The sequence below is a fragment of the Carcharhinus amblyrhynchos genome, chromosome 1 (assembly GCF_965287045.1).
Source record: "Carcharhinus amblyrhynchos chromosome 1, sCarAmb.v2.hapA, whole genome shotgun sequence".
In the NCBI taxonomy this organism is placed as follows: Eukaryota; Metazoa; Chordata; class Chondrichthyes; order Carcharhiniformes; family Carcharhinidae; genus Carcharhinus; species Carcharhinus amblyrhynchos.
In genome coordinates, this window is record NC_137324.1 from 106,283,000 (window position 1) to 106,295,837 (window position 12,838).

The 12,838-nt window shown below is 41.4% G+C and overlaps 1 protein-coding gene across 5 annotated transcripts in view; it reads left to right on the forward strand.

Annotated features, from left to right (window-relative positions):
- Positions 1–12,838, forward strand: part of clnk (cytokine dependent hematopoietic cell linker) — a 281,684-nt gene that overhangs the window by 198,199 nt on the left and 70,647 nt on the right. For 4 of the 5 annotated variants that reach the window (XM_080190107.1, XM_080190098.1, XM_080190089.1 and 1 more), the window contains one exon: positions 2,772–2,843. In XM_080190107.1, the coding sequence (XP_080046233.1) occupies positions 2,772–2,843 (72 nt within the window). Of the gene's footprint in view, positions 1–2,771; positions 2,844–12,838 lie in introns of those variants that run through there. The other variant, XM_080190131.1, reaches the window with a different exon arrangement.

The window sequence follows — 12,838 nt, forward strand, 5'->3', positions numbered from 1 at the left end:
ACTGGTGAGGCTGGGGTTACTGTACTGGCTAATAGAGGTGGGTGGTAATGACAGCTAAGTGACTGCGCTGCTGATGAAAATGTAACTGATCATTATCAACGAAAGCAAGAATAGAGATCTTATCAAAAAGGAAATATGAAGCCTACTGGGTCAATAACCACAATGGAACAAATAACCTTGAGCCACCTCTCAGCCCAGCACACTGCATAACAAAATGCACACAGCATTTGCTTTTTTTTCCCAGCTGTGTGAAAACCCGATGTTCTATTTGTTTATTTTATACTGTGCAGGTACTTTGAATGAACTGCAGGTGTTATTATTAGTAGTATGTGCCATTCATAGAAATGTGATCAAATCATAAAATGGTGCAAGGTGTGTTCAGGCAGCAGTGAGAGAAACATTGTGAATAGACCAGCGATTTCAGGCACCAGTGAATGAGTTGGAAACAGATTGTGCCAAATGAGAAAGCAATCATTTGCACAACAAGAATCGAATGCAATAATAAAAGCAAAATATTGCAGGTGCTGGAAATCTGAAATAAAAACAGGAATTGCTGAATAAACTGAACAGCTCCGTCAGCATCTGTGGAAAGAGAAACAGAGTTAATGCTTCAAGTCCAAGGGTGGAATTTTCCATTCCTGTCCGTCATGGGAATCGTAGTGGGCAGGGACGGACCATGTAAAGATCCATGGCCTTGGGCAGGATTTTCTGTGCTTGGACAATTCTGCTCCATATGCCTGGCTGGACAATCCTGCTCCATATGCCTCTTCTTCAGAACATCTAATGACAATCTAAAGCATGTACGTATAGGGCTGTCATTACTAGTGGTTTTCATTGTAGCTAGTTCCAGAGCACAAGTCTTCCGGGCTATTGGTGGAATATTTTCAGGGCCCAAAGCCTTTGCAGCATTCAGTTCCTTCAGCCACTTCTTGATATTGTGTAGAGTGAATCGAATTGGCTGAAGACTGGCATTTGAGATGCTGGGGATCTCAGGAGGAGGCTGGGATGGATCATCCACCTGACACTTCTGGCTGAAGATGGTTTTGAATACTTCAGCCTTGTATTTTACACTGATATGATGGACTCCCCTGTCATTGTTTCTAAGAATCATTACATGGGAATGATGCATAATTGGAATACTGAGTTAATGTTTTCCATGGGTAGTCTCTGGATACATGAAAATCATAGATCTAGATTTGTCCATTCACAAATTAAATTTCAAGGATTCAGAGCTAGAATAAAGAATCAATGTGCAGAGAAACAAGTCAACAACAATTATTTACCAATTAGTATCTTTAACATGAATGCACTATAATAGTTATTATACATGTTAAAGACCCATGATCAGCTGATCATTTTGTTTGCTCACATTTTACATATACAATATATATATATTTAGCAGCTATTTTGTTGCTAAAATGCCAGCAGTTATTTAACTGCATTGAACGAGCTAATCACAACATTGATATTGATTTAGATAATACTAATTCTAATATTAGATCACACTAATCTAGTGAACATTTAACTGTTCAGTGTGCTTTAAGTGAATTTTGTTCTCAAGCAGTATTAGCACATGAGCAACCCCTGTATTCTTTAATACTCTGCTGCATATTGAAAACATGTGTATTGCAAACTGAGCAGTAACAACAGAGAATGCAATTTATATCTATTATTGGTGTAAATAGTCTGTGTGGCAAGAAGTAGTATATTGTTTTGGATTTTTGGGTGTTGGAAAAGGAGAACGGTTGAGTCTGCTATTGCCAGGCAATTGGCCAATCCCTTGGTGATATGGTTTGAGTCTCTAATCCTGATAGTTTATCATCTGTGGGGCAGGATTTTCCAGCCACGCTCACCCCAACCCTAAAATCCCACCTGAGGTCAACGGACCTTTGCTTTTCCCACGATGGATGGGTTGGGAAAATCCTCCCCTCCCCTGATTTTTGTTTCAGCTTTGGAATGGATTTAAGGAACTAAAGGAAAAATTATTCTTGGATGTGAACAAGAAGAACATTGTCTCTATCCCAAATCCAGAGGAGAGAAAGAAACAAATGGTTTTCAAGACCTTAGAATTCAAAGGCACTTTGTAGCCACGGAAGTACTTAGAAAAGTCGCTTCTGTTGTAAGATAGAAAATGTGAGAGCCAAATTGTGCAGAATGGCGCCCAGCAAAAACTAACGAGATAATGACCAGATAATCTATTTTCTAGTGCTGTTCATTAAGGGATAAATATTGGATAAAATCATGCTGCTTTCCTTCAAATAGTGCCTCAAGATCCATTATGAGAGGGAAGGCAGGGCCGCGAGTTGGGTCTCATCCAAAGGGTGATATCTTTGTGACTACAACGCTCCCTCAGCACTGTATTGAAGTATTATGCTTTAAATTTTGTGTTCAAGTCTCTGAAGTGGGATTTGAATCTACTAGATGTTGTTTTTACTGAAAGGCAAGAGGCAAGAGTGAGCCATGACTGACACTTACAACTATGTAATCATTTTAATGTTAGAGATGGAAGTGCAGCACTGAGTATGGGTTTAAAAACAGGCTCAGACTAATTTATGTCTCTAATATTTGATTTACCTTTATTTATGATTTGAAAATTTATTTCTAAACAAAAGAGCAGTGCAGGTTGTGTTTCAACAACTGGAAGGTATTTCTGGACCGTATACTTTTCTCTTTGTGATTTGCTACTTTATCTAAATTAAATTGAAATTAAGTTTGTCAGTTTAAAAAGCATATGTGGTTCCTCATAATGTTTTTTTTTAATCCCTGAGTAGGCAATTTAAAAAAGCATTACAAGATAGACCTATTGGAGGAGAAAGAATGAAGCCAGCTCTGCCTATGAACCGGTAAGGAAGATCTCATTTATGAAGCCTTTATGGTGATATACAATTTATCCACATGAAGCTAACCTACCTTCATTGTTCTGATACAAAGGCATTGACCTACATAAAGCACAGGTCAGAGAGGCAGTAAATTAAAGAGGAACAAAATTAAGGTGTTTTAAGTCATTCCTGTCATCATATTATTCCCATTTCTTCATGTAATGTTTCCAATGTCCTTTCTTGTCTCTCTGGTGGTCAGACCATTTTGCAATTTCAGATTAATTCAAGCTTCAGATTTATGTCACCCTTCAGTGCTTCAATACTTAATCTAAAATCTGCAAGCAGAACTGAGCGGAGTGTGATCATGCACAGCCATGCTGTACTGCTAGCAAACTAGAAATTGTGATATATCTATTCCCTATTCCCCACCATCCCCAGCAGCCACCCAATTCTCTAACTGAACCAGAACCACCTCAGGTGTTCTCTCTGTCTGATTAGAACACAGACTGACAAGAAATCCTTCCTTCCAGAATAGGAAAAATTGGGACAGAGGAATTAAAACAAACCAGGAATCTACTATTAGGCAGAAAATACATTTCAAAAGAAACGCTCCCTGAGACAGTTTATTTTTTTCACAGCATCTTTGCTAACATGAGCCCACTGATAAAATTAGAATGGAAATCAGAACTTACCCAGTTTGTGTGGGGCAACTCAATCTGAAACCCCATCCCCCACTAAGCATAATAAGGAACTTTCTTTTGAAAGATACAGGCAAAACAAGCCATTCCATATGAAGGTGATCCACACTGAAGTCAAATTCAGATTTTTTTGTTTAGAAATAATTAACTTCTATTCCCATTCTGAATGAGTTGAAAGCAGAGATTTCTCTTGTTGCATCTCACCCCACATTACAATTATCCATCTGGGGCTTTACGGATTGAATTTTTAGTTATTCTCCTAATTGACTGTGATAGCGTCAGCAAGAAATCTGCTGAAACCCCAGAGTATCAGCACTAACACCAAATTTACAGCAATCAATTGGAATAAGCTTCATTGAAATGAATGGTACTATTGACATCTCTTTCTTGTTTAGGTCTTTAGATAACTGCTACCCTAGAACTTTTCCCCAGAGCGGTGTGACTAGAAATTTTGTTTTATCAGTTGGACTTTGGTGTTCTTTTCAAAAGATGTTTCAAAGGTTGCAATATGGTCCTCACAGACTTTCAGGAAACACTTCATGCAGTTTTACATGAAAAATTACTGGTTGTGGATGATTCAGGATAAGACATGGGAATGGATAAAAAGTTGACTGCAACTTGGAAGCCGTTTATTACGGGGGTGATCATCCCCAAAAAATTCTAAGCGTTGAATTCATGTAAAAACTGAAGTAAATCTGATGTTTTCTTCAGCAGAAGTTTCAAAATGAATCTCCCATATGCTGTACATTCAGAGTGCACTAGCGTGATTCACGCCAAAAAATCAGTGGGGGGGGCTTATTCCCGCTGGAGAGGCCGGCAGCAGAGTGCTGAGAGGGCCACTGTGCGTGCGCTGAGATTGGCACATGCACAGTAGCCCTGCACTGCTGGCCTTCTGATTGCTAGCCAGCTCGATCACTGGCCAATCCTGCAATGCTGCCCCTCCGACCCCAACCAGGATCGCCTCAATCTCTACTCCCCCACCCACCCCCGGCAGTCCCGACCTCCTGATTCCACCCCACCGTGCACCCCCCTCACTCTGGTAGCCCCATCCCCATTAAGCTCCACTCCCTTGTCACTGCCCAATGCCTGGTAGGCAAGGCCACTTTGCCCCTTGGGTAGCACCAGGGGGTAGGCTGGCACTGCCATGTTGGCAATGACCAAGGGGCACCCCCTTTACTTCAGACCCTTTGGCCCTCGAAGGCCCCCCTTCCCTCCAGCGGAGTCCAGCTGCCAGGACGAACAGGAAATCTGGCAGCCGGAAACTCGTGGAAGCCGTGGCACCCAGCAGGAAGCCCGCTAAATGGCCTCCGCTTGAGTCTTCTGGCTCGCTGTGTGACTGAGAGAATCACCCTATGTATTTGCATCATGTCAGAGTTGAGGAAGTGCCATTTTGAGAGATTGAAGTTGGGTCTCATACCACTTCTGATTTACATTTTCTAAAATTCATTCATGAGTGGCACAGTGGTTAGCGTTGCTGCCTCTCAGTACCAGGGGTCCAGGTTTTATTTCGCGCCTCAATTCACTGTGTAGAGTTTGCATTTTCACCCTGTGTCTGTGTGGGTTTCTTCTGAGTGCTTTGGTTTCCTCCCAAACTCCGAAGATGTGCAGGTTAGTTGGATTGGCTAAATTGCCTTTTAATGTCCCAAGATGAGTAGGCTAGGTGGATTTACTCTGCGGTAAATGCATGGGGTTATGGGGGGTAGTGTGGGCATGGGTAAAATGTTCCGTCAGAGAGTTGGTATCAAGCCAACCAGTCAAATGGCCTCCCCCTGCATGGGAGCGATTCTATGTTTCTGTGGATCTATGTGAGCTTCAGTAGTTAGGCCAGCATTGATTGCCAATCCCCAAATGCCCTTGAACAAGTGGTGGTGCCACCTTGAATGTAGGTACACCCAGAATGCTATTAGGGAGGATGTACTAGGATTTTGACCAGTTGGCATGAAGAAACGGGAATATATTTGCAAGTCAGGATCATGAAATGCTTTGAAGGAAACTTCAGGTGATGGTATTCTTATGATTCTGTTGCTGTTACCTTTCTAGAGAGTAGGAGTGGTGGGTTTAGAAGGTGCTGCCTAAGGAGCCTTGGTGAGTTCCTACAGTGCATCTAGTAGATGGTACACACAGTTGCCACTGTACATCTATGGTGGAGGGAGTGAATGGTGGTGGAGGGAGTGAATGGTTGTGGATGAAGTTCCAATCAATGAGGTTGCTTTGTCCTGGATGGTGTCAAGCTTCTTGAGCGTTGTTGGGCTGCACTTATTCAGGCAAATGGATAGTATTCCATCACACTCCTGACTTATGCCTTGTAACTGATGTACAGACTTTGGGGAGTCAGGAGTTGAGTTGCTCATTTCAAGATTCCTAGCCTCTGACCTAGATTATTTCTCTTCTGAAACTCAATGCAAACAAGTCAAATGCACAGATATCACTAAGTTAGGAAGGTGAGTTGATTCTAATGAGAAAATTTGGAATTTGCAAACTAATTGGATAGAACAATGCCAAATGAATTTCAACAGTCAATCGTACAAAAATGTACCTAAGAAGAAAAATGAGTAACTGAGGATTGAATTATAATGAGCAAGAAGAGAAATTAACTTTTCAACCTTGAAATGAGACAAATGAGGTAATTTTATGCAGATGATAGTAAACATTGTTAAAAATAAACAGGAAAAATATGATGAAAATAACAAGAGTTCAAACAAGTGCAAAAAACACACAGATTAGTAATAGCAGCAAGTTATTCACCCAGTCACTAATGTATGTAATAGGCTCCCAAACAGTTGAGATGGATATGTGTGCATGTGGGAGGGGGAGTGGTGTGTGTGGAGTTGTGCGTGTGCGTGTGTGTGTGTGTGTGTGTGTGGGGTGGGGGGGGGGGGGGTGTTGTGCGTGGGTGTGTGTCGGGGAGTGTATATGATGTGTGTGTCTGAGTGTAGGAGTGGAGGGTATTTGGCTGTGTGTTTGGGGGGATGTGTTTATGCACGGGGGTCTGTATGGAGGGGGGTGTGAGAGTGGGGGGGGCGCTGTTGTTGTGTAGGTGTGTATGTGTTTTATATTGGTTGGGCGAAGAAGGTTTGCCAGTGTGAGGGTTGTTGATAATACACTGCCAAGACAGCACTCAGGAGATGTCCTGCTTTCTCCCTACTCCTCATTAGTATATGGAGGCAACAATGGATTCATTGAAGAACAATCCAATGCTGTAATTGGAGAACTGCACTCTTACTAGATGGATGAGCATAGATGTAGAGAATGGTTTTACTAATCCATAGTATATCATGTGATCTTGTATATTGTAATGTTTCCTTTGAGCTCATCTAGCAGTGGTTAGACTTTATTTGAAATTGCATTCTTCCTTATTTCCCTTTTTTAACCATGTGATTTTGCTGTATCTTCCTGTTAATCTGACTGTGGCTGTGATCTCAGTTCTTGAACACTACTTTGTGACCAGTCAAAAAAGCCACTCAGCAGATATCGCATGTCACTTATGTGCAGGATGGAAATCATTCCAATTTGCAGTCTGTAACAGAAGCAGAAATGCAGATATAATGAATGCAATTCTAATTCTCATCTCATCGAGTTTCTCAGTTCCTCTACAAAACTTCCCTCACCCTCAACACATGAATATATTGTGCTAATAGAACTGGTTCAAACTATGTGCAAAATTAAAAAGCAAGTAGCTAGCATTTTACATTCCAGTGACGTAAAAGTAAAACCAGAAATTTACCAGCTATCTGATTTCTATTTACAATGACATAGCTGGTGATTGGTGACCATTTTCATAGCCCACTATTCCAAAGATGAGAATCAAATTTTATGCTCCATCTATCTAAAGGCCAAATCTGGAACCACGATAAGCCTCTCCCATGACATGCACACCTAGCTGCGCTATAGTTTTCCAACAGTGCTCACTCAGGAAGACTGTACCAATGAAGACAGGTAATTGTGCAAGCAATCCTTATAATGGTTTCTCACTAACTACTTCACCCTATTATTGCCTGAATAAATTACATTCTTCTTAACTAAATTATTAATTACTTGGTGACACAACCTCCTGGGATTTATTCATTTGTGATTGCCACAGAGATTTGAATTTCCAATGAATAGCTGAAAGAATGATATGTCAATATGTCACATTTTAAAACTTTTACTGTAACAAATGACTGAAAGCACAATTGGTTAATTTTTTTTGTAGGCAACTAATACTTTAAACCTCTCTTTATACTTATCATCCATTGCACTCTAATAGAATTACAATCCTTTCAGCAAATAATTCACAGTTGCTCCCAACTTCCAATGGGTTCCCATATTCTCCTTTCAACAAGTAATAAATTTCAGTGGCCATCTCCAGGCACTTACTCTGTTTTGGTAGATTTTTGTAATCTACCACTTGCATTGGACTCTGGCCCAATGATTTTTCTTCCCCATCATCATGCTGGAACTAATCTCCCAGAACCTATAGAAGCTATAGGATACATCCCTTCAACTAGACACCATCCCCCTCCTGCATTTGTGGTAACTTGCAAAGTCAAGCAGCCTTTTCTCTCTGCTGACCATATCAAATCCCCTGCTCTCTGTTTGTGATATTCATTGATTTGTAGAGAAGCCTGTAACTTGATTTTAAATATAGCTTCATTTGCCCTTTCCACCATGACAACATGAAACATATTAACCTTATACCTCATAGAGATGCTGATTAACTATCTTTGATCCCAACTTCCTTTCTTTTTAGAAGTAAATAGATAATTTATGGCACAGCTTTTTACAACCCGACACCCACAACAATTTTCTGAACTTGGGGAGACTCTGGGTCTAGTCAAAGGCTGTTCCCATTGTCTCCAAGCATAAATATCTTGCACCTTCTTTTCAGTAAAATAAAATTTTGATCTCTAATAGTCAAACTACCCAGACTTAATGTCAGATGATCCCTTCATTCACTGCATTTTATCTAAAGTTTAATACATAGGTTAAAACAGATACAGTCTTCTAAAGCTTAATATTGTAATGCCAGGAATGAGTACAATGCCTCCAAAATCAAATTAAAGCTATCATTGACAGCCTTCCATCTCATAACACAATGGTTTGTGCCATCATGATCAACATGATGCTAAAATTGCCAAGTGTGGCTCCGGAGTCACACTCAGGCATCGCAATGTCTGCCACATTTGCTGGAGAGAAAGCTTGTGGGCAGGATTCACTGGCCTCTTTTTCTGAGCCCTCCTTTTGGCCAGCTAAGTTTTTTGTTTGTCTCCTCCAGTGCCCCCCAGTCAGTTTCCAGAAGTCTCAGCTGTAAGCGACAGTCTCCCAGTTGTCAGTGTCAATGTCCAACATTTTCATATCTTGCTCGCAAATGCCCTTGTAGCAGAGGTATGCACACCCAGGGGTTTGTGACCCAGTGGCTAGTTCACTAGGTCTTTAGCTATATGCCTGTTACGGATCTGATGGATATGATTTAACTCACATGAACATCTTTGACTTAACAATGAGCACTTTCTGGTGGGATTAGCACCTCTGGGACCTTGTTGATGATCTTGTCCTACCAAGGGATGCAATGTGTAGACTGAGACAGCTAAGGTGGAACTGTTCAGGTTTTTCTCCTGCTTAGCATATGTTGTCCACTTCTCACCATTGTAAAGGAGTGCAACAAAGATACAGGCTTGGTAGATATGCAGTTTGGCATTCTCAGTCAGGTTGTTGTTGTTCCACACTCTCTTATTCAACTTGGATATAACAGCTGCTGCTTTTTCAATGCATGTGTTGAGTTCAGCACCAAGTGACAGATTGATGGTGATTGTAGATCGTAGCTATGGGAAGCTATCAACAACCTGTGTTGTCATGTGAGTAATGATTAATGGCTGTATGGCAACATCCTGGACCATAACATTTGTCTAATTGATGCTGATCGAAAAGCCAAACTCTTTGCAGGCATGAAAGAGTCTGTCCATTTGTTGCTGAAGGTGATCCGCAGTATGGAATGTTAGCGTGGCATTGTAAGTGTGCAGCGATTCTCTGATGTGGCCTTTGCACACCTTTATCTTGGCTCTGAGATGAACGAAGCTGAACAGCTATCCATCTGGTATGTAAGGAGACACATTCTTTAGAGGAATGAGGTAAATGAGCAGCAAAGAGAAGAGTATGCCAAAGTGTGTTGGTGTCAGAACACAACCCCTTTTGACCCTACTGCAGATTTCAAAGGGTTCCAGTGTTGCCCTACAATAGCTGGCCTTACCCATCATGTTACCATGAAAAGAGTAGATCACATTGAACAGATTCAATGGGCAACCAATTTTCTCCAATGGCTAAAATAGACCACCTCTGCTCACATGGTCGAATGCCTTGATGAGATCAGTGAAGACAATATACTGTGGTCTCATTTATTCAAGGCATTTCTCTTGCAGCTGCTGGACTGCAGCGACCATGTCAACTGTAAATCTTACAGTTCTGAAACCACACTGGACTTCTGGATAGTAGTATTCAGTCATGATCTGCAACTTGGGTAAATATTGTTCCCACAATATTCAACAAGGAGATGACTCGACAGTTGTTGCAATCATTCCAGTCACCCTTATTCTTTGTACAGGATAGCAATATTTGCATCTCACATGTCTGGGGCACTGCACCTATTAGACCTCCAACTGGTGAAGGAGGAGATCAGAAATCAATCTTTTATTTTCCGGTGATCTAGTTACCTTTCTGATTACTTCATACATGTCCCTAACATTCCCTGTTGCCAAGGACATTTAGATATTCTGGCAAAGTTGTAACCAGTAGTCATTAGCACATTGCCTAGCAGTCTGTTGGATTTTGCTATAAGCACCTCTTAATACGTGCAGACTTTTCTCATTTGGATCTCTCTTGAGAGTGGATCACTTGGCTGCAAGGGCAGATTCCATCACAATGAAGTTAGTCTCTAACCAGTTTACAATTTTCTACTCATGCTTCATACATGTTGAGGGTGTGTTTTTGTAGATGGTGTCTCAAATTATGTTCCATTTTGCTTCTGCACTCACATGAGAATGTCAGAATCAATTTGAGGAAGTGTTGGTTTTATTTAGATCGGCAGTATGGCTGATTTTGATATGAGGTCAGCATTTCATTGAATGAAACAGCTTGAAGGGTGGCATCCCTAATGTGGTATACAGCATGTGGTGGGTTTGTGTGTCGAGAAAGCTGTTTAGAGAGTGAAGAGTCTGGTGATAATCAGATTTAACTGATGTCAACTGATTAGGATATCCCAGGGATGCCTTGTGGCGTGGTGTATTCTGAAAGAAGGTGTTGGTTATACAAAGCTTGTGGTAACAGCAATGATCAAGTGGTCTCTATTCTTACGTATCCTTCCTGTGCAATGATATCTGAGGCAGGAGGGCCATGCCTCATGGCATACACCCACTCTTGCATTGCAATCTCTCAATAGACAAGGATGTTCAGACTTTGGGATTTTGCCAAGAGTAGTGTCAAGCTCCCCAAACAACTGGTCTTCTATGTCTGTAGTGGAGCACAGCAATGAAATATAGATACTCATAAGGTTAACTGGCCATACTTGAGTTGAGAGATAGGTGGAGAGAACATATTCTGAACCCATTTGTGGGGAGTAGTGAATTTCTTACAGTGAAGCCTCCTCCTTGTTCGTGGGATTCCTCTGTACTTCTCCCCTGCCAGATAAACATGTAATGTTTTTCTTCAATGATTCACTGTCTGTGAGCCTGATCTCTTGGAAAGGAAGCCACATCAATATTCAGCCTATCAGGTTTCATGTTGATCATGGTTGTCTAGTATGTGTTAGCAACCAGCTAAAAGTCATCTGTTCATCACAGGCACATGGTCCTGATATTCTAGCTTGCCAATCAGAGTTGTCATCCTTGTTCTTTCTGTTTTGTTTCATTTGGTTATCCGGTGTGAAGTATTTGGTTCATTTGTTGAACTAAACTCTAAGTCCCAAACAGCCACTGAAGCAGATGAATTGTGGCAGGTCAGCAACTTATTAATTGGGGACTGCCTGACATGAATGAAATCGTAGTGATTAGTGGGACATGCTGGTCCCTCCCACTGTCAGAGACAGCCTGTAGTATCCATTTTCTACATCAATCCAGTTGGGCTTAACTGCTGCCTCCCGTGTTCAGTTAATATTCTACAGTGAAACTGGAGTACCATCTCCAGTACACAAACATGGGCAAAATTTATAGAGACCTTGAGCTGCCCAAATGTCAGGGTCTCCCTCGCAACCTCCTTGTTTGAGTCTAAAGGAATGTAAAGCACTATGTTTAGCATTGGCTTGGTTGTAGGAGTTACCAGGAAGATAACATATTTAGATATTGGTCTGTCTTTGGACTCCAATTCAGATTTTTTGGCCTTTTCCAAGTTCTCCCAAGCTATCCCCAAGGCAATGGAGTTATTGGGCTTGGATGGGAATTTGAAATCATAAGTGTTAGGGCATATCCACATATTAGTGGACCTGCACACTGCTTGTCTGGAGGTAAAACCTTCTCAAAGCTTCTCTAAAGATTTAGCTTGGGCCATGAGAGACTCAGTTTCTGTGTGTGATGACAAGGAGCAAAGCTGAGTACTTGCCGATCAAGAGGCTGTGTACTGACAGGGAGGGATTCACACATCTGGCTCTTTTGCGCATTGCTGCTAGCCAGCAGCATAGGCTGAAAATAGGAAGCAAATTAGCAACTAAAATAGGAAGCATGTTTACTCAGTTCACCTCACACAATATGCATCATTCATAGAACATAGAACACTACAGCACAAACAGGCCCTTCAGTCCACAAGTTGCGCTGATCATATCCTTACCTATCATATCGACAAGCCAGCAATGCTGGGAAGGCATATTTTCTTTGTGCACTTAAAGATGATTGACAGTCTGATTGAAGTCTAGTTTTTTGAATTCAGTTTTTATACTTTTTCTATCGCATTTGCTTGAGGTTTTCCCTTTTTTTGCATTTTTGCTTCATTCCGTTCCATTCTGCTCCATTTATGCCTTTTAAGCATCTGCAGTTTCAGCTATGACAAATCAGAGGATGAAAATTCCTCTGCATATGACACTCTGGAATGTGTCATCTTCCAAAAAGGCAATGAACTCATTCCTGCCATCTCCACTCAAGTCCCCGTTGCTAGACCCTGCTCAGTGATCTGCTCCCTTGATAAGTTCAATAACCTGCATGGGAGCAGATTGCAGAACGGCAATTAGTTATGTGGAGCCATTTTCTCTCAATTCAGTTCCCCAGTCCATGCATGAAACGCTCCTGTACATTGGAGATTGACTTGTCCTGAGGCCTAGTCAGGAAATTGTTGAGAAAACTACAGTTGGATGTCACACCTCTA